The sequence below is a fragment of the Paroedura picta genome, chromosome 10 (genome assembly GCF_049243985.1).
Source record: "Paroedura picta isolate Pp20150507F chromosome 10, Ppicta_v3.0, whole genome shotgun sequence".
NCBI lineage: Eukaryota > Metazoa > Chordata > Lepidosauria > Squamata > Gekkonidae > Paroedura > Paroedura picta.
The window spans coordinates 46,032,923-46,053,719 of NC_135378.1; the positions used below are offsets into that span (position 1 = coordinate 46,032,923).

General features: G+C 41.2%; 1 protein-coding gene across 8 annotated transcripts in view; it reads left to right on the plus strand.

Annotated features, from left to right (window-relative positions):
• The window catches only part of MARCHF1 (membrane associated ring-CH-type finger 1), a 146,667-nt gene that overhangs the window by 110,407 nt on the left and 15,463 nt on the right, over positions 1-20,797 (plus strand). For all 8 annotated transcript variants that reach the window (XM_077299970.1, XM_077299971.1, XM_077299972.1 and 5 more), the window contains one exon: positions 5,948-6,128. In XM_077299970.1, coding sequence (XP_077156085.1) covers positions 5,948-6,128 — 181 coding nt within the window. The remainder of the gene's footprint in view (positions 1-5,947; positions 6,129-20,797) is intronic.

Below are 20,797 nucleotides of genomic sequence, written 5' to 3' on the forward strand. Positions count from 1 at the left end.
ACCCTGAAATTCCTGCTCGGTCAGAACAGCTTTATCAGTGCTGCGACAAGCCCAAGGTCACCTAGCTGGCTGCATCTGGAAGAGCAGAGAATCAAACCGGATTAAAAACTGCCCCTCTTAATCTCTGACTTTCTGTAGTCACTTTAGTCTGAAACAAAGAGTCTGCCTGGGATACTTCCTCCTGAATTGAAGACTCTGTTTCTTAACTAAGCTGGGTTTGGTGTTTCCTGTTTTATACCTAGAAAAGTAACTTTCACTGGGGGATGTGTGAGTGGAGAACAATCTCTACAGTAGTTTTGAGAATATATCACCATATATATCTCAGTAGAGCTGCCCTGTGCAGCTTGAGGCCACCATATGCCACACACAACTGGATGCCTTTTTTTAAAGCTCATGGGAATTCAGTTAGCACCTATTATAGAACTGCTACTTATTTTTCAGCTTGCATGGAGAAGCAAGGGGCATTGTTACACCTGAGTCTAGTGAATTGTTCCTGTGCCAGTCATACCAGCACAAAGCTCCTATAGATATAATAGATGCTGGAAAAGATGATAAAATTCAAAACCCAACATAAGATGGAATGATTCAATCAAGACCTTAATAAGGGTATTAATGAGAGGATGTTTTAGAGGAGATTCATTCACTGGGTTGCCATAAATTAGAAATTAATTTATGCCACTTAACACTTACACACACACACACAGAGTAACACCTTTTTGTTCACTCTTGTTTTCCCTGCCCTTAAAAAGTTATATCTGTTCTTTTGTCACTTCTCACAGCACAGTGGGGTGGATATTAAGCTATAAGCCAGGGATAGCCAAACTGGCTCTTCAGATGCCCATGGAATATAATTTCCATGAGCCCTTACCAGATGTAGTCCATGAAGAGCCCACACCTGCTATGTATACTCACATGTTTGACTATTACCTGTCTGAGAGTGCATTTATATACCTGTTTTTCTTTTATAAATCTTTGATAATAGTGAAGAAAGATCTAGTCATGCCATGAAGGCACAAATCATCAGTTGTAAATCTGCCCCCTCCCTGCCAGGCCCATACACATTAATTATCTTTGTCAGTTGGCAGATCTCAGCATATTCAACCAGTCATTTTATGAGTACATAAATTACAACACAACAAAAATGAATGGAAGACAAGAACACTTAACACGTTTCAAGTTGTTTCCATATTACTGTTGTCATAATTTTTTGTATGCTCATTACATGTTTTTAATTCAGTGTTTTCTGTTAAGCATTTCTACTGAAAAATCCTTGAGTTCTACTCAAAATAGTTGTGTCATTTTATTCGCTCATCCCAAAGGAGTTTTAGGATGATATTTAGCTTTTAAAATAAATTTAAACAATTCTGACAGTGATTGAAAAGGATTCCTGGGTTCCCAGTTTATTTGTCTAAATTCTAATTGGCTCAAATACTGAAGCTATAAAATAATTCTGGATATATACAATTTAAAATGAATAAAGCTGTGTATTTTCCCTTTGGGAGATGGCTTTAATTTAAAACGAAACCGATGCCATGCTTTTCATGTAATGTTTTACACTGAGATAAACGTTTTATCTAAACTGGCAAGAGGTATAACATGGAAATTACACACTGGCAAAATCATAATGACACTCACAAAAGTTAATTAGCTGCTAGGAATGTTTGTACTTTGCTAATGGCTATTGTTTTACTTTTTGATTTCGGACTCATCTCATGTTACAGGTTTCCAACTCGGAAAGCACTTTTATGTAGGAAACAAAGTGAATCAACCAGTCAATAATTTATTACATTTATTGACTAGCAGAATAAAACATACATTGAGTAGCTGTAACAACAGTGGATCTCACATAGACAAATTTTATTATCTGTTTTGGGCTTCATGCTGTTTCCTTCATAGAAGCATAAAGTTGACCTTAAACAACAGGATATGGAGAAGGCATGAGCCTTATGGGAGGGTGGTATAGAAATCCAAGAAAATAAATAAATAAATGATAAGCAAACTTCAAGTTTTTTTCAGGTATTCATAAAAGACAGAATTTAGTTCATTGTTCTTCTGTAATGCCATTGCTAAGAGCCTCTTGTGGCGCAGAGTGGTAAGGCAGCCGTCTGAAAGCTTTGCCCATAAGGCTGGGAGTTCAATCCCAGCAGCCGGCTCAAGGTTGACTCAGCCTTCCATCCTTCCGAGGTCGGTAAAATGAGTACCCAGCTTGCTGGGGGGTAAACGGTCATGACTGGGGAAGGCACTGGCAAACCACCCCGTATTGAGTCTGCCATGAAAATGCTGGAGGGCGTCACCCCAAGGGTCAGACATGACTCGGTGCTTGCACAGGGGATACCTTTACCTTTTAATGCCATTGCTTCACATGGTTGGGGCCTTTCCACACGCCATTAATTTAGTGTCATACTTACCTTATGTAGACATGGCATTTTGTATGACATCGCCAACCTCCTGGATATCTTGGATCCTAATCCGACACTCTGACCCAGAGATTCTCAACCAGGGAATTCTGAAGGGGGTCCACGGGATCTCTGAAGTGGCATGGTATTGGGGGGGGGGCGTATGGCCTGTCTTCTCAGCATCTACTCTTCTTTCTGACCTACATAAGGCAGAGCCACTATAGTACTGGTAAAGGTGGGGCTAAGGGTGTGGGTAGTGATGTCATTTCTGGGGGTGCAGCAGGGGGCATGGTCAGCTGATATTGATTCCAGGGCCCTTTGAAGTCTGAAAAATTATTTCAGGGGCTCGTCCATGGTCAAAAGTTTTTAAAAGGCTGCTCTACACCACACTAGAAGACACTCTTCACTTTGAAACTTGTCTTCCTTAGATTATCTCCATTTTAGCTAGGAAAGTATTCATAATTTACCCTCAGTCTGTCTCCCTGTATCTTAAAATTATTGCTTCTTTTGCTAGCCTGGGAAATTCATGTCAGCAATTGTTCTGATAAGAGATCCGGTTTAAATATTTTAGCAAATGTAAGTACAACTCCAACCAGTATGACTTTCCAGCTATTCATAGGTTTTACCAATTGCCTTAATCCAATTTTAACTTCAGGTGGCCCTTCCTGGCAACATCCTCCTCACCCACTACCAGTGTTCCTTCTGAGCTGTGCCCATGAACAGCTTTTCATTAACGGAGGAAGCCCCACTCAGCAGCCCTGCGCAGGGCCTTGCATTGTCCCGTGGCCATTTTAAGATTGTAACAGATATATTCTGTTCATGATGACAAGTGCTTCACTCAGTAGGGGGAAATAAAATTAGAGGGAACATTGTCAGCTAGTTAGGTGTAGTGGTTGGTGACTTTTGTTAAAATTCAATCATTCATTCATATTCTGCCCTTCCTTGAAGGCTCAGGACATATGAACAATAATTTTTAAATTACAGTTTACATATACAAAAATGGAAATTTAAATTAGGTTTTGAAAACTAAGTTGCATGAACCATCTTCCTCTCATTGTAACGCACCAGTAGAATTTAATTACATAGGTGGATTTTGATAGGGAGGCCAGCAGAGTTTTATGTTATTTTATGTTATTTCAGGGTCTCAACTATTGGCCCAGCAGACCAGCATTGTCTTGCAAGCACTGCAGAACTGTTTAAGGTCCCACAGGGCTCTGATCTTGCTGGGCAGTGTTCCACCAGGCTGGGGCCTGGGCAGAAAAGGCCCTGGCTCTGGTTGAGACCAGTCTTATATCTTTTGGACTAGATCTTTAATGTTCTTTGGGGGACAGGCTTGCAGATACGACAGCCCCAGATCATTTAGGGCTCTAAAGGTAAGAACCAAAACCTTGAACCTGATACGGTCCTCAATCTGGAGCCAATGTAGCTGGAAGAGCACAGGTCATATATGTGCTCTCCACTAGGTTCTGGTAAGGGCCCACACTGCTGCATTCTTGACCAATAAGTTTCCAGAGCAATTTCAAGAGTAGCCCTGCATCAAGAGAGTTACAATAATTTAGCTTGGCAGTGACTGCTGCATGGAGTGGCTAGGTCAGATATCAATAAATAGGGTGCTAATTGTTACCCTGGTAAATATGATAGAAAGCCTGGTGAGTGACATTTGTGATTGTGACTTGGGCCTCCAGAGACCATGAGGCATCCAGGGTCACACACAGACTCTTGATGGTCACCAAAGCCGTTGGGGGACCTTTGCCCTCCAGGATTAGGAGTTGCACTAGCTCATCTGGGGCATGCTGACAGCCAGAGACTTTAGCTGGATTTAAGCCAACACCACTTGAGCCAATCTCAAGAGAGCATGTGAAGGGTGGGCACTATTACATGCTCAATCAATGACTATCCCAGAAAGACGAAAACACTGCAGGAGCTCTAAGAAGCCTATTTGGATGAACAGAGAACTTCAAGAGGAACTAAGAAAGAAAAGGGAAATGTTCAGGAAATGGAGGGAAGGACAGAGCTCTAAAGAAGAGTACCTACAGGTTACTAGGCACTGTAGATCAATCATCAGAAAGGCCAAAGCTGAGAGTAAGCTAAGATTGGCCAGGGAAGCCCATTGTAACAAGAAAAGATTTTTCAGTGATGTGAGGAGCAAACGTAAAGTAAAGGAGGCAATAGGCCCACGGTTGGGTGCGGATGGACAAACTCTAATGGAGGATGCAGAGAAAGCAGAAAGGTTCAGCGCCTATTTTACATCTGTTTTTTCCCACAGGTCAAAGGGTTTAGGCACATCTAGAGATGGCAGTAGCCAATAAAGTCTTTGTTTATTTGTTTGTTTATTATCCATCAATAGATACAGTTGGGTGTCATCAGCATATTGATGACACTCACCCCTGCCTGAAATTCTGGATCAGTTGCAAGAGGGGGTGTATGTAGACATTAAACAACATTGGAGAGAGAATCCCTGCGGGACCCCACATACCAGGGCATGCTGCTAAGAGGTTCTCTCCCCTAGTGTCACCCTCTGTCCCTGATCATGGAGAAAAGACTGCAGCCATTTGACAGCATCACCTTGAAATCCCCGCATAAGCTACATGCTGGGCTAACAGCCCATGACTGACCATGTTGAATGCTGCTGCTAGATCTAATATCTGGAGAAGAGTGCATGTACATGAAAGCTTATACCTAAAATAAAACTCTGCCTTAAAGGTGCCACTGGACTCAAACTTTGATCTAATGTACGCAGTGTTATTGTTTGTTATGACTTTTGGATTATGTGATGGAAATGACTTTTTTAATGCAGGCAAAGAACATAAAAATCATATGCAAAATCATGAGATTATTAGTCAAAGTTGAAATAAAAGTTCACGTGCAGAGGAATACTGTTCTCCATGAATTGCTAAGACCAAATCTTTTAAGGTGCATACTGATACTAATAGTAGCCACAAGTTGCAAGTGTTCAAAATGACACTTCTCCAGATGCTTACTTCTCAGGAAAGTTGGCCAGATGAACAGGGGCTAAGCATGTAAGGCTGCCCATGGTGGGCCTCTCCCACCCACCCCCAGTTCACAGTGTGTAAAACAAGTTTACTAAGATAGTACTACAAAACAAAATCAGAGTCCAGTGGCACCTTTAAGACCAACAAAGATTTATTAAAGGAGTGAGCTTTTGAGTACAAGCACTTGAAAGCTCACGCCTTGAATAAATCTTTGTTGGTCTTAAAGTGCCACTGGACTTTGATTTTGTTTTGTTGTGTTGCTTCAGATCAACACGGCTACCCACTTGAATCTAAGATAGTACTAAAAGTGTAAGAAGAGTAGAGTACCTGTGCCATGTATGGTTGTGGAGAATACTCACATTGATCCTGTTGTTTTATTTCTGGCTAGTGCTAAAAATGGACACATATTAAGCTAAGTGACATACTGGGGGGAAATAAGTATAATTCTGGAATCCAAAAGGTCACATGCTTTCAGGATTTAATGGCAGTTTTTATCATGAAAGACATTGTAAATAAGCATTAAATTCCCTTACTTACTGTTGCTGTCCTTTCTGTCAGGATCTGTCATTGTGAGGGAGACGATGAAAACCCCCTCATCACACCATGTCGCTGCACAGGGACCTTGCGTTTTGTCCATCAGGCCTGTCTGCATCAGTGGATTAAGAGCTCAGACACACGATGCTGTGAACTCTGCAAGTATGACTTTATCATGGAGACCAAGCTCAAACCTCTCCGAAAGGTATGGTGCTAGCAATTAAATATAAGCAACTGGGGACCATTGTAATGTTTACTTTTCCAGCCTAGTAAAATCAGAGTCCAGTAACACCTTTAAGACCAACAAACTTCAAGGCGTGAACTTTCAGGTGCTTGCACCAATCTTTGTTGGTCTTAAAGATGCTACTGGGCTCTGATTTTATTGTGCTACTTCAGACCAACACGGCTACCCATTTGAACATTTCCAGCCTAGGTTATGCTATTTATTGTAGCTTTTGATGCCTACAGGTACATTTGCCTGAGCTGATCAACGCCAACATGCACACACATGAAGACACATATATGTTTACAAAGTCGGAAATAATCCTGTCTCTGATCGCCATTCACAATATTAACCGAATTAAGATATTTGGCATATCTGCTGCAGCTAAAGCCACAATATGTAGAAGTCAGTCCCCCCTCACTATAGGGTTGCTAGGACAACAGCCAGTTTGGCCACTATCCATTTGCCAATAGTGATCAGGCAGCCAACTAATCAACAGGCTGTTCCCAGCCCTGTTCATGTGTATTCACAGGCACATTCTACTCTCAGCCATCAGAAACTGAGAGGCAGCTGTAGTTCTACTAGGGAAATGTTGCTCAGTATCTGGAGGTTGGCAGTCAAGAGCCAATTCCAAGCTGCTTAGCTGGAAGTCAGGTTCTTCTGATCTCCCATTCTGAAAATTTTGCTGCCTCCCAGATTTGCTGAGATGCAGCAAATTTGGGGGAGGTGGGGGGGGGGTCAGACTGCTATTTTTCCTTCTCTTTGTTTTGGGATGAAGAACAGGGGAAGAAACCAGCCTTTTCTCCTTTCCTTTTTGGCAGTGCAGAGATTAAAACTATTGAATCTGTGCCTACTCAGCTTGTGGGGTAGGGAGAGTCTTTTTGTAACTTGACTGATTTGATGGGGAGTCTGGGTGGATCCACCTGAGCTGATCCACCAATGAGCTGTGAGTTGGCTTCTGACCATTAGCCAATTGCAAACTTATTGTTCGGCAGCTGTTAGAATTCGTGGGGGTAATCCAAACATATCCTTGGCCAGATCACAGTCTGATTGTGTGAGAGTCAAACAAAGTAAGTTTGTTTGCCTAACAGGTTGCTGGGAAATGTGAAGCATTACTACCTCACCTGCATTTGACCACAAAATCAGCCATTCTGGATATCTTGGCCCAACACCTGTTTCTACCTTTTTAGGACTGCAGACTATGCTTGTGGTTGTTGTTGTTAACTAGATTTCTTACCTGCTGCTCTCAGAGTTGATTCGCAGTGGGTTACAACAAGAATAAAACCCCAATCAGTATCGGTATCTACCTAATAAACTCAGAATCCAGAGATAAATAAGGATTCTAGTGATTGAAGCTCAGGAGTTGCTCCTCCCCGTGACTGACAAAAACAGAATATAATTATGCAGATGAAAAGTTCAAAGTAGGTGCACAAATTTAGAGAAAAATCTTTTAAATGTGTACAGGTTTTTAAATAATGCTCTTTCATGTTGCAGATTTTGTATTATCTGATTTTGCATTTTTTAAATGCTTACATCTCAACCAGCTATGGTTATATCATTATCTCAAGTAATACGCAATATCTGTCTTGGCTAAAATTGCTCTCTGCAGAGCATGTCATAAAATTAGTGCAAGGTGTTTTGTTCTGCTTATTATTTTACAGAGGTACTACTAGAAGGCTTGCCCATTAATCATCCACAAATACTTATATGCATTAGTGCCCATGATAGTTACACAAACTGCCATATTCTTTTGCGCTCCCTAACAAGCTATTCCCAGAACCTTTTGTCATCCTCAGAATGTACATGTGCAATGCAATTTCTTAACACAGCCTTTTATACTCTCAGAATTGTGGGTGTTTTGCACCAAGGAAAGAAATCAAGATTTGTCCCCCACCTAAGCAATTTTGAATTCCATCTTTCCATTTAATTAGGACTCTCAAAGCAGCAAACAATTTCAAAGGCATTAAAAATAATATCAATTAAAATTACATAAAAACAAGAAGAATGGGTAAGTAATGGTGATTAAGTGATTAAGGGATATAGAAGGATCAATATGAAGTAAACCAAATTGTATGCCAAACCACAAGAAATTTGTGACCTGTATAGATTTTGTAGATTTTTTAAAAACTTTTTTGTCTAATCTATTTTGTAGTTTTCAGTATGCTGATGTTCCATTTTCTGGGCACTAGGAGACTTATTCACAGGTTTTTCTGGTTTCTGAGATTGCACCAAATATTAGCTTGGGTTCAACCAACTTTTCCACTGGTGAAGTGGAGAACAGGGTTTCATTTGTCAACCAAAAAGGTTAATTGGAGTAAAAGCTATTTGGAACAAAAGCCATAATAGAAAAGGAAAATGAGTCATATCAGGTGACAAGCCTGCCTGTATCAAACCCATTACCTTACTTTGCAGACACGCCAGAATATTACTTTAAATGGAAATTTAAAATCCTGTTCTTAGTTATACTGCATCCTGTCTGCTGACTTGTGTAGAAGTGCAATAAACAGTTATGAATAGACTCTGCCATGCAGCTTTAGCTAGTACCTGGAAACAATTTCACATCTTTCCCAAACTGACTTCATTTGTAGGTTTCCCTTTGTTGTCAGAGTATATTATGCTGAAATGGTGGTGAACCGTTTAATACCGTATATACTTGCAAACCACCCTGTATTGAGTCTGCCATGAAAACGCTAGAGGGCGTCACCCCAAGGGTCATACGTGATTTGAAGCTTGCACAGGAGATACCTTTACCTTTACAAAGGCAAGCAATCTATTTAGTTTTCCTCCTCCCGTCATTCTGTCTTTCCCTGGCTGATCAGGGTTGGGCGCTTTGGTGTCCAAAGCAGCCGTTCACGCCCAAAGCAGCCACCGCTGTGCCACTGGGGGGGAGATGCGGGCATCAGCATGTGTACGCCCGTCAGCGCACTGATGCCTGTACCTCCCCTCCTCCCCCGTGTTGTGGCTGCTTTGGGCGCGAACAGCCACTTCGGACGCCAAAGCACCCAACCCTAATGGTCACACTGCAGTTGTTCCTCTCTCATAAAGGCATAAGTAAGTAAGAAAACTGTTGAAGAAGGGATAGTCAATTCATTGTTGCTCATCTGTAAAGTGATAAAGTGATAAAGGATGCCTGTACTGGGTCTCTAGGTAGCTGTAAGTTTTGATGCCGGAATCCCTGATTCATAGTAGTTACAGATTTGTATGTATATAGGCAGATACGCATTTATCTCAAACATATGGACTGTTGTGAGTGTCTCTGCCCCCCAGGAGAAGTCCTTTTGCAATTTGCAACTTCTCAGACTGCTTATCATCCCTACTTTCACATCTTGATTTCCAAAAATATTCTCAGCCATTTGTCTTAATATAAGGCTTGCACATGCTATGATTTGTAGAAGCACGTTCTTTTTCTGATCCAAAGAATTTTTAAGTCCAACGAAATGTTTTTAATGGCAACATAATCAGCACACCACATATAGAGCAAAACATTACAAGTTCAATTCATCTGCAAGGGTTTATACTGGTAATGTAGGTGAGTACTCTGTTTTCGGATATTTAACAGGATGGTGCCAGAAATTAATTAGTTGTGGCTGTTTGCTATATGTCTTACATTCTTAGCCACCTAAGTATTGTTGATGTTATCTTCTGTAACTTCAAAAGTAGAATCCGAAGAATGAAAATCTTCTTGAATAAATAAAGTGTGTATGCTATAAGTTGTGAACCTTCAGGGATTTACATTCAAGAGCTAATAAGAATCTGTGAAGTGACTGGATCACTCTTGCTCGTCTTTAAATCACCAGTGTACTCCTAAATCACTTTATCTTTGTTGTTGCACGGTCAACCCACTAAATACTGATCATAGTAAATGTTTGGATTCTGTGTGGCTGGTTTTCTGTGATTTATAAGCATATGTGGACAAGATATACATTGAAATAGCTACAACTGTTTGAAAACAACTACTTTGTTTAGCATAACTTCTAATATCCCCTCATTTGTAATACTCAGATATTAATGTTGGACACAAAAGTTCCATCTCTTGTTTACTGAAAAATCCATCTGGACCCCACACTGGAAGATTTGTCTCTAAACCACAGCAATTACACTCAACATCTGATTCAAGGAATATGGTTTAAGTCATTATCAACCAACTTAAATCTTATTGTAATAAATAGAACAAATATTTCCATAGTTGTGCAATGCCAGCTGTCTCATTCTGTACCTAACAACCTGAGAAATAGTCATTAAAGTATTGTATCTGTTCAGTTCCTGCTCTGAAAGCCTGCAAGTTCACTCCCATTAATGTTTTTCACTTGGAAATTTAATATTCACTTAATAGGTTTAAGGTTTATAAGGGTTTTTTTTTTTAAGAAATCTGTGTACCTCCAAAGCAAGTTGTTTCTGTGCTGTTTTGGGATGTAAAGAGCAGACATAATACAAACCAACAGACTCTTGCAGGTCTTTGAAACTGAAAAGTACTCTGACATGCAAATGGGATTTTGGGCTGTATCAAACAGAGTATCGTGTCCAGATCACGGGAGGTGATGGTACCGCTTTACTCTGCTCTGGTTCGGCCTCAGAGTACTGTGTTCAGTTTTGGGGCACCCCAGTTGAAGAGGGATGTAGACAAACTGGAGTGTGTCCAGAGGAGGGCAACAAAGATGGTGAGGGGTTTGGAGACCAAGACATATGAAGAAAGGATGGGGGAGCTTGGTCTTTTTAGCCTGGAGAGGAGATGACTGAGAGGGATCTTCAAGTATTTAAAAGGCTGCCATATAGAGTAGCGGTCCCCAACCTTTCTCAGGTCAGGGACCGCCTCGGGAGTGAGGGAAGAGCCGACGGCCCAGGTGCTGCAAAAACACGCACGCGCAATTGCCGTGCATGCGTGTTTTCGCCACCAGGTGGCACTAACGTGCATGTGCGACAACTGCGTGTGCGCATTTGCATCACCGCCATGCTGCCGGCGGCCCGGTACTGTGGCCTTTACGGCCCACCACCGGGCCGCGGACCGGGAGTTGATGACCCCTGTTATAGAGGATGGAGTTGTTCTCTCTTGCCCTGGAGGGATGGACCAGAACCAATGGGATGAAATTAATTCAAAAGAAATGCCGTCTCAACATCTGGAAGAAGTTAGAGCAGTTTCTCAGTGGAACAGGCTTCCTCGGGAGGTGGTGGGTTCTCCATCTTTGAAAATTTTTAAACAGAGGCTGCATAGCCATCTGACAGAGAGGCTGATTCTGTGAAGGCTTAAGGGGGTGGCAAGTTACAGTGTATGAGCAATGGGGTTGTGGGTGTCCTGCATGGTGCGGGGGGTTGGACTAGATGACTCATGAGGTTCTTTCCAACTCTATGATTCTACTCCATTGCCTTTTGCCTGTGCCTTCTGATAGTAACTTCCAAATGATTGAAATTTGTCTCAGCTGTAATTTACTTTATCAAAATAGTCTTGTAACATTTCCAGCACTGCTGTCTTCCAGCTAGTAATTACATTGAACCTAAGCTCAGATTGTTATCAACTTGTCTACCTTTGTTATCTCAGAAACAGTCTTTCTTTGAAAGAAAATTATTTTACTATGATTCATAGAAAAGGAAAAAAGGAAAAAAAGTGAATTCTCTTTTGTACGTCTCAGCCAAGAACATGTACCTGTCTCAATTAGTTTCAACACAAGTCAAGGCATCAATCCATTATGAGCTAAATATATGTTTAATAATTATGTAACTGAGCTTTCTCTGGGTAAAGCTACCGATGTAAATGTTGTATTTATGGCCAGTGCCTATCAACATATAGCCGTCACACAGAATTGAATGAATATTTATCACCTGAACTTCACTTTACTGTACGCATAGTTTAGCAGAGGAATAGGCTTCCTAAGGAGGTGGTGAGCTCTCCCTCACTGGTAGTCTTCAAGCAAAGGTTGGATACACACTTTTCTTGGATGCTTTAGGATGCTTAGGGCTGATCCTGCGTTGAGCAGGGGGTTGGACTAGATGTTCTATATGGCCCCTTCTAACTCTATGATTCTAAGAGGCTTATGGTGCAATCCTGCACACTAGTATGGGATCATTGCAGTCCTATGCAGGAGTTGAAATCAGTGGTCTTGGACTGGATTAAATCGTGTAGGATTGCACTGTGCATGAATATATACAACCAAAGTTCTGTTTCCATTTAGGTCATTTTCTTTTTAATGCCTTTATTAATGACTTTATCATAGTTGCATTTTCATTTCCATCATATAGTTTAAAAATTCATAACTACTTACCTGCTTAGAAGGTTACCTTGCAGTGCCATGCAGAGAATCAAAATTGCACAATGATTTTTTTATTGACCTATATCCATCTGCGTACTTCTCAACACCCATAAGACAAATTGATTTGGCCTTTTAAAAGAACTGGATTTTTGATACTGTGAAAGCTATAGTTCATGGATATTTAATCCACCATCTGAAGCGTGAACACTCTAAAATCCTGAAGAGGATCAGCATGCCATTTGATCCATATGGAATGGAGAAGAGTATCAAATGAAAATAGCACTCGGGTTATATGCACATATCTTCAAGCAGACACTTCACCAGTTCCTGTTGTTTTGACTACATGACATATGTTCATATTTAACTGGACTAGGGCCTACTGGAAAGAGCCTAAATACAGCAAAAAAAAGGTACCCCAAACACCTGAGAATATTGAGTTGCATAATGAAATGGCTCTTCTGCCTACAGGTCATTAAAGGTTTGGGTAGGTTTTTCTACTCCACCATATTTGACATCAACATTATCATCATCATCATCATTATTATTATTACTTTTTTTTAATCCTGCCACTCCCACAAAGGCTCGTGGCGGGTAACAATAAGCGCAACCCCCCCCCCATAAAACCATTTAAAACAGTCGAAAACCAACCAATGAACCTTAAAACGCTCCAGTAAGTGGCAAAGCGACCTAATTCTAAATACTCATAAACCTCAGGGTGGACAGAAGGGCTGATCTTCCTTCTTTAATCCGCCCCTGGTAGCCTAATAAAGCTCAATAGCAGGGGGGGTCCAGATCTTCTTCCGCATGCCGGCCTCAACCATAAACCTGGCGGAAGAGCTTCATCTTGCAAGCCCTATGGAATGCAGAAAGCTCTCACAGGGCTCGTAGCTCTTCCGGGAGCTCATTCCAGCAGGTGGGAGCCAGGACCGAAAATGCCCTGGCCCTGGTCAAGGCCAGGCGCGCTTCCTCGGGACCAGGAATGACCAACAAATTTGTGTTCGCAGAGCATAGAGCCGAAAGGTGGTCCCTCAGGTATGTGGGTCCCACACTGCAGAGGGCCTTAATGGTAAGATCCAGCACCTTAAACCGGATCCGGGCAGCAACCGGTAACCAATGCAGCTGCCTCAGCACAGGCTGGATATGGGCCCTCCAAGATGTCCCAGTGAGGACCCTAGCATCCTGACATCCATTAACTTCACTAAATTCCAATAGATCTTCTCTAGGGCTCACTTTAATCCTTTTCCATTGGATTTGCTTAATGGAAGATTCAAGTGTTTACCTATGAAACTTGGCTTTGCCCTTATAGCTCTGGCGAATTGAAACAGTCACACATATTTTATTCCATTTCTATTGTTATCATGATGTTAGGCATCGTTGTAGTTTTATCTCTGTCAGCCAGGTTTCCCAGACACTCTGATGACTTTTTAGTAATTTTTAAATTGAGGATAAGGCCACTACTATTCCTTAGCAAAGTTTTGTTATATAGCCACCAAGATGTGGAGGTCCCTATCTGGACTAATGGGAAGTTCAGATCTGTATAAGTTTGCCTTCATGATGCTACTGTATCTGGTGATATCCTAACTGATATTGTTCTGTTATCTGTTTCTTTTGGTTTTACTGTTGGTCATTGGCCATGAATGAATGAATGAATGAATGAATGAATGAATGAATGAATGAATGAATGAATGAATGAATGAATGAATGAATATGAACTATTTTGCAGAGCAGACCTAAACAGAATAGCACCTGTTTAAACCCACTGACTTCAACGAGCATACAAAGATGGAACTCTGCTTAGGATGTCTCTTTAAAGATTTTAATGTATATAGCTTCTTAAATACATTTTCCCATTTGCCTTTTACTGTTTATTTGAAGAGATGTTTTGATTTTAATCCCAGACTTTACCTTTTAGAAATCATATCTATTCTTCCTCAGTTATTAAATTAAATTAAGAAACCTGGATTACCTGAAGGATGTTGCTCACTTATGAATATGAAATTACTTGACATGCTTTGCAATGGCTAGGTTGTTTGAATTAAGACCTGCCTCCCAGATGCTTCTACGGTATCTAGCAATCTGGGGAGTACTTATAACAGGTTTTGTCAACCAGGGTGGTATGACCATATATGGTCCTGTCAACTTCCCCCCCCCCCATATGGCCAATGATGGGCTTGGAGGGGGGAAGGGGGGGGGCTCTGGGTTGGCCTGTACAGAGCTTTGCTTCCCAACCACATGCTGCATAATCATGCCACTTCTGGGGTTTCTCGAAGCCTGGAGAATGTTTCAGGGGTTTCTCAATGACAAAAAAGTTGAAAAAGGCTGACTTATACCCTTTCTTTTCAGCATTCTTGTCTCTCTTATGGCCACCCTTCTAACACTTCCATTTTCAGCTTCTCAGAAATGTTAATTCACATTTATAAAATTACAGCCCTTCATAAGGAAGAATGAAATGTTAACTTTGGCCTTTCAGTGAACATGACACATAATTTGTTGTTTGCCAGTCATGACACAAGTTCCCTATGTGGACTGAGACAAAGTTAACATTTCCAATTTCTTAACTAAGATTAGGCAATTGCATGTACCGTAGTTTTAGTCTTGCATGTTTTCTAACCGCTCCATCTTCAGCCAGGTCTTTCCAGGGCTGCCAACAGTCCCAGAGAAAACACCCTGTCTCTTTAATAGAGGCTTAATATATGCAAACAGGCAGTGGAGGCTTTTCATGGCATGGAGGAAAATGACATCCCATTAAGCCTTCATGGAAGGGTTTTTTCCACTAGGTAGTTGGCAAATTAGGCACTGGATGCTAGATTCTCATCAGCCACAAGCAGAGCCTTCTCTGTGGTAGTCACGGCTATAGAATGCCCTCCCCAAGTGGTCAAGTTGTGTCCTTAAATTGCCACCCTGAGCTTTCGGGAGTCAGATTTGTGGACTGTTTCTGCTCCAGGTTATTGATTTAGTATGTTCCATGTTAATGTTTTTGTGAAAATGTTATACTTTTGGATTCTTGTTCTGTAAAAAATTATAGAAGGCATGAATGAGAGTTTTCATATTTTTCTCTTGGAAAGCTTCACATACACAAAGTAAAGTTTTGAGCATTCTGTCGTTAAAATTCTGTTTGCTCTATATTTTGGTGTATTGAAACTATGTCTCCAGGAGATAATACCCTGAGGTTACAAATAGTGAGGCATCAGATAAATAAGAAAAAAATTCTGTTTGTTGTAGATGCTTTAGAATTCAGTACTTCCAGAGCAAAATTTAGTCTTAGTAATTGGGAGCTGCAGGGTAACTGGGCTGTTGAATGGTATTGATGTCTTGTTTTAAAACATAGCTTCACGTTGATCATTCTTATTTACTCTCATTATTTAAAACCATGCCGCGCTGTATTGGCTCTTGAAAGCGTTATTCCCTGCAGGGAGAACTATGGGAGATTCTGCAGAGAATTCAAACTAGAATCCTATTAGGAGCCACTCCTTTCCTCCCCAGCACTTCAGGTTCCACTTAGAACCTCAAGTTGCAGGCACAGTTTGCAGGGAGGAAGAGGAAACCTTTGAGCAGTCGGCACCACATTGTATTCTTGCCGTTTCTTCCTTTCTATTACTTTGAGCTACTATAAATCACTCTGTTTTCTTACAGGTTTTCTAGCCAAGATCATGATAACAAGAGATGCCTAATATTGCTTAGGACAGGTGACACTGATTTACTCTAGGATTGGTTTTCTTCTAACTTAATTTGGCCAATGCTTTGTAGCCCTGACCATAACAGAGATTGGTGTTTCCTTTAATTTTCAGTGCAGCAGTGGCATGTTGTCAAGGCAACTGGCTGAAATGTTTTCTTTCCAGTAGTAAATTGTGCCTCTGATATGGCACACCTTAAATCACTGTCATTCTAAGTAATATGTTAGGCCAAATACTCCACCAGTATGCACAAGGGTGCAGAGCTTTTTTTCTTCTGCTTCTTTATTGGCTATCATGTCATTATAGAGAACAAATTTGCGCCTTAACGGAAATGTATATATTAAAGCTTTTAAAACTCATTCTATAACATTTATGTCCAGTTGTGATGCCTTGCAGAAATGAGGGCTTTTCATCCAAAGCAGTCAGGTCTTTTTAAAAACAAACAAACAAACAATAAACTGGTGTTTACCGTAGACCCGTACCACTCATTACTCACAATTTTACTGATTTGTTCTCTGGTCATTAAGTTCTTTCCATTGTGTTTATACTGCCACAATTACATCATCATAATTACCACACTGGTCCATTTTGCAGAATATTTGGTTACCCAAAAGAATTTTGCCCTTAGCAGTGATATGGGAGCAGATCGCTGACAAACAGTGAGGATCTACTGTCTTGTCCTCTGACTCATAAGTGGTTGCAGAATCCAGTTGATTGCTGTAGAATCCAAACACAATAGCTAATCATCAGTGCTGTTTTATACTTCTCACTGGTGTAAAGGCTTGCCTGCCATGGAGCCCACCATGAATACAGTATCAGGTGTCTATGATCCACCTGCCACCAAAAGGACAGATCAGTTGTGTTTAGAATGCAAGTCAACAGTAGTACAGAATACCTGATGTGGTATAGTGGTAGTATTGAACTGTGACCTTGGAGAACCCAGTTCAATTGTCAGCTTACTGGGTGATCTTGACCTCACTGAGATTATGTGAGGCTAAAATGGAAAAGGGGATAATTGTGTACCCTGAGCTCCCTAAGGAAGGGTGAGATAAATATACAATATCGAAACAGAGTATGGCAAGCAAAAGATAATAAAAGTGTACTTCTTTTTATTAAATGCAGGAAATTGCCTTATATAGAATTAGTCAATTGATTCATCAAGGCCAGCACTGTCCAGTCAGAGTGGCAGCAGCTCCCCAGAGTCTGAAATAGAGGCCTTTTGCATCACCTGTTACCTTTTTAAGTAGATACACCAGGGATTTGAACCTTGTGCCTTTTGCTTGCCAAGCAGATGCTTTACCACTAAACCATAGTCCCTCTTGCTATTAAAACTCTCCCCCTGCCCCTATTAAATGGCCACTTTTAATTGAAGTTTGAGTTCACAGCAGAAATGGCTTTTTGTACAGCTTTGTGATTCATACAATGTTCCCCATTAGTAACGAAGCAAAAAATGGAATGTTTCTTACCTACAATGTTCTGTACTTTCAGTGTTACCATTGCTAAGTATTGTGTCATTAGGGGAAACATTAGGAATACAGAAGCATAAATACAGGCTATCATTCTTAAGCTCTACAGAAGACATGGGATGGGAGACCATAAACGGTCAGGCCTTCTGAGTGTTTTAGGAATGATATAACACAGTAACTAAGAATTCTGCTTTTATAGTTGTGTGACTACCGTTTTGCTATTGTTGTTAATCTCACCTTTTGTGATTTATGGAATCAGAAAGAGTATCAGTCTTCCCCCAGTGGGGAAAAGCAATCAGAGCCAGGAAGCTGAGGCCTCTGCCCCCATGTACTTTCCCTCAGTAGCACGGTTTCTTTCCGTGTCGCTTGGGGCTTCTCACTTTACTACACAACAAAGAAACACTCTGTAGCACTCCCACAGACCATAATGTATATAACGTAATATGAAGGAGCCCACACTGCTATTAATATAACAAATACTGAGTCATAAAATGAAATATAAGCCCACAAAGTAGGGGCTCAGTATCGGAAGTGCCTGTGTCATCACTGTATATGTTTCAATGCAGCTTCCTCCCAATTCCGTACCCCAGTATGTCAGTGATCAAGTAGTTTTGTTTTCTCCTGCTTCTTTTGCAGCCTTTCCTAAATTTGCACCATCCTAGTTTTGCTTATTTGGCAGAGATCTTACATAGAGAGCCTCAGGAGAACAGCTAGGGAAAGGCAGACACACAGAGAGGTCCAGGCTGTGTTGTGCTAATTCACACCATTCCCCAGCTGTAAATACCTAAGGGGGGGCTGAATACAGCCCCGTTTCCACCAGAGGTGATCCGGACTTTCACAGAAGGGCTGGTGATTCGTTGATGGGTTTGAAGCTAGTTGCAATCTGTTGATAAGAGAACTGGATTTAAGAAACATTATTTTATTGCACAAAAATGCCATTATTCTATAGCACAGCAGCCTCCAGAGTTCCATAAGAAAAAAAGATGTGACCACAGCCAGAAATGAAAAAGACTTCTGGAATTAATTCAGCTTACTCCTGCCATTTCACATAAAGAGCTTTGCCCTTTTCCTGTGCGATCACAAGGCATTCTCGGAATGCAGTTCCTGGTGTTCTGAGAGGCTTCAGTGACGAACACTCAGAGCACTCACTGACCTGGACTCTGAGCTCTCCTTTGCAATCTGATAACAGCAGTGGTGTCCTGAGCAGTGCTCTTTGTTGCCTTCATTCTTTTTGTAGTTCGCCACAAGGGCCCTCTTCTTTTGCAGGCATTTCTGGTGTGCCAGGTCTACAAACAATCCCGTATTCTACTTTCACTTCTAGATTCACTTTCGCCTGTACATGCACACCCAACGCACGCTAATTGCATCTATAAATGACAAGATTATCTATGTAAATAGCATATGGCTTGGAAGTTTGTAATTAAATGCAAAATTATAGGAGTGAATTAATGTGAGCCAAATCTATTAGTTTAGCTTCAGGCTACAGGATGCCTTGTGATAAGGACGACGGGAACGACGTAGAGCTTTAATATCCAAAAGCTGATAAAGATGACCATGTATTACTGCTCAGACCACCCTTTGCAGCAATGCACAACATATTTGGTAAGTGAAAAGTGTATCTGTGGTCCTGAGGAATCTTGCTTGACAAATCCAATTACTTATAGCTCACAGGTAGAGCACGTGCTTTGCATGCAGAAGGTTGAGTCCCTGGTGCTTTCTGTTAAAATTCCAGGTAGCAGGGCTGGGAAAGAACACTGTCTGAGTCCTTGGAGAGCCCTGCTAGTTGGATTACACAGTACTAGGCTTGATGGATCAGTGGTCTGAGTCTGTATAAAGCACTTGCATGTATTTGCATGGTGAATTAATTCAGGAGTGAAAATTCTAAATCAATAGGAATTAAGGGCCTCTTGATTAAGCAAAGGAGACAGATTGGTTTTGGTTGTACCTATCTAAAAACATTTTATATCCTGGATTGGATTAGAAATGCAGGTATATAAAGAATGAGAGAAGGGAGAGAGTATTCCCAAATCAAGACTGCAGCAAGCTTGAACAAGAGCAGCTTCCTAATTTAGGTTTTTAAACGATCCAGGATTGAAGAGAGTCATGCTTGATGTAAAACAGGTCCAACTTTCCTGCAGATTCTGAATGACACTGTTTCATCACAACGTAGACATGAGTCTGTATTGTAAAAAAGGACATACTGAGAAATGCACATGAAATTATGTTTTTGACAGGTAAGGTAAACCATATGAACCCTGCTTTCCCAAATAAGTGCAGCACTCACCTTAAGCGCCCCAATGCCCATGTGTCTGGCAAGGCTGATGTCTGTTCATCATAATGCTTAGAATTTACAAGGCCTTTCCTGAGTGTTCATAATGCTTCAAGTAGATTATCTCTGTAATCCTGATATGACAGTGCTGTAAAATGTGGTCACACTGTTATACCAATATTACAAATTGGGGTTGAAACTGAGAGATAGTAGGTTGTTTAAGGCCACTGTATTCATCGCTAGGGAGAGCTTTTAACTGGAGCATTCTGTCCTAAGACAAAGTTTAGGACATGGCAACCCAAGTTCTTGAACTCATCTGAAGTGGGGATTTTCAGATGTACTTTCAAGAATGCTTGTTGCTGCAGATGACAGTAAGCCCCTGAACACGCACATATTCGATTGTTCTCATGAAGTGGTTTTTGTGATACCCTAAGGATTCCAGATTTATGTTTGCCATTATTTCTGCAGTGGTAAACATAAATTTGGAATCCTCAGGGTATCACAAAAAACACTCCATGAGAACAATCGATTTTGAGCGTGTTCAGGGGCTTACAGTCACCTGCAGCAACAGGCATCTTGTTTTTGTTTTATTCTCCTGATTTCCCCTGCAGTGGCATTTTCCTTTCTAACTCGATCCTTGCCACGGATCAGGACCACTTCCAACAAATAGTCATTGGAAACAAGTGGCAAAGGAATTGTTAATCAATTGGGAAGGAATAGTTAAGGCCTGCACCTGCTGTTTTGAGACAGACCCCCCCCCCCCACTTGTGGAGGATTGGCAAGACAGTCCTGGCACCCTCTCATCTCGTCTCCCATCCAAAGCCAGCTCCTTGGTATACCCCAGATCTGCACAAACAGAAACAGAAGATGGGACAGCTAGGGTGAGTCTAGTGGAGAACTCGTGATACAGCCTAAAGGACATCTTCATAGACGCTTATGAATGCTTATGAGATGACAGTGAAAGCCACTAAGAAGGAATTCTGTGTTGCTGCCATTGCCT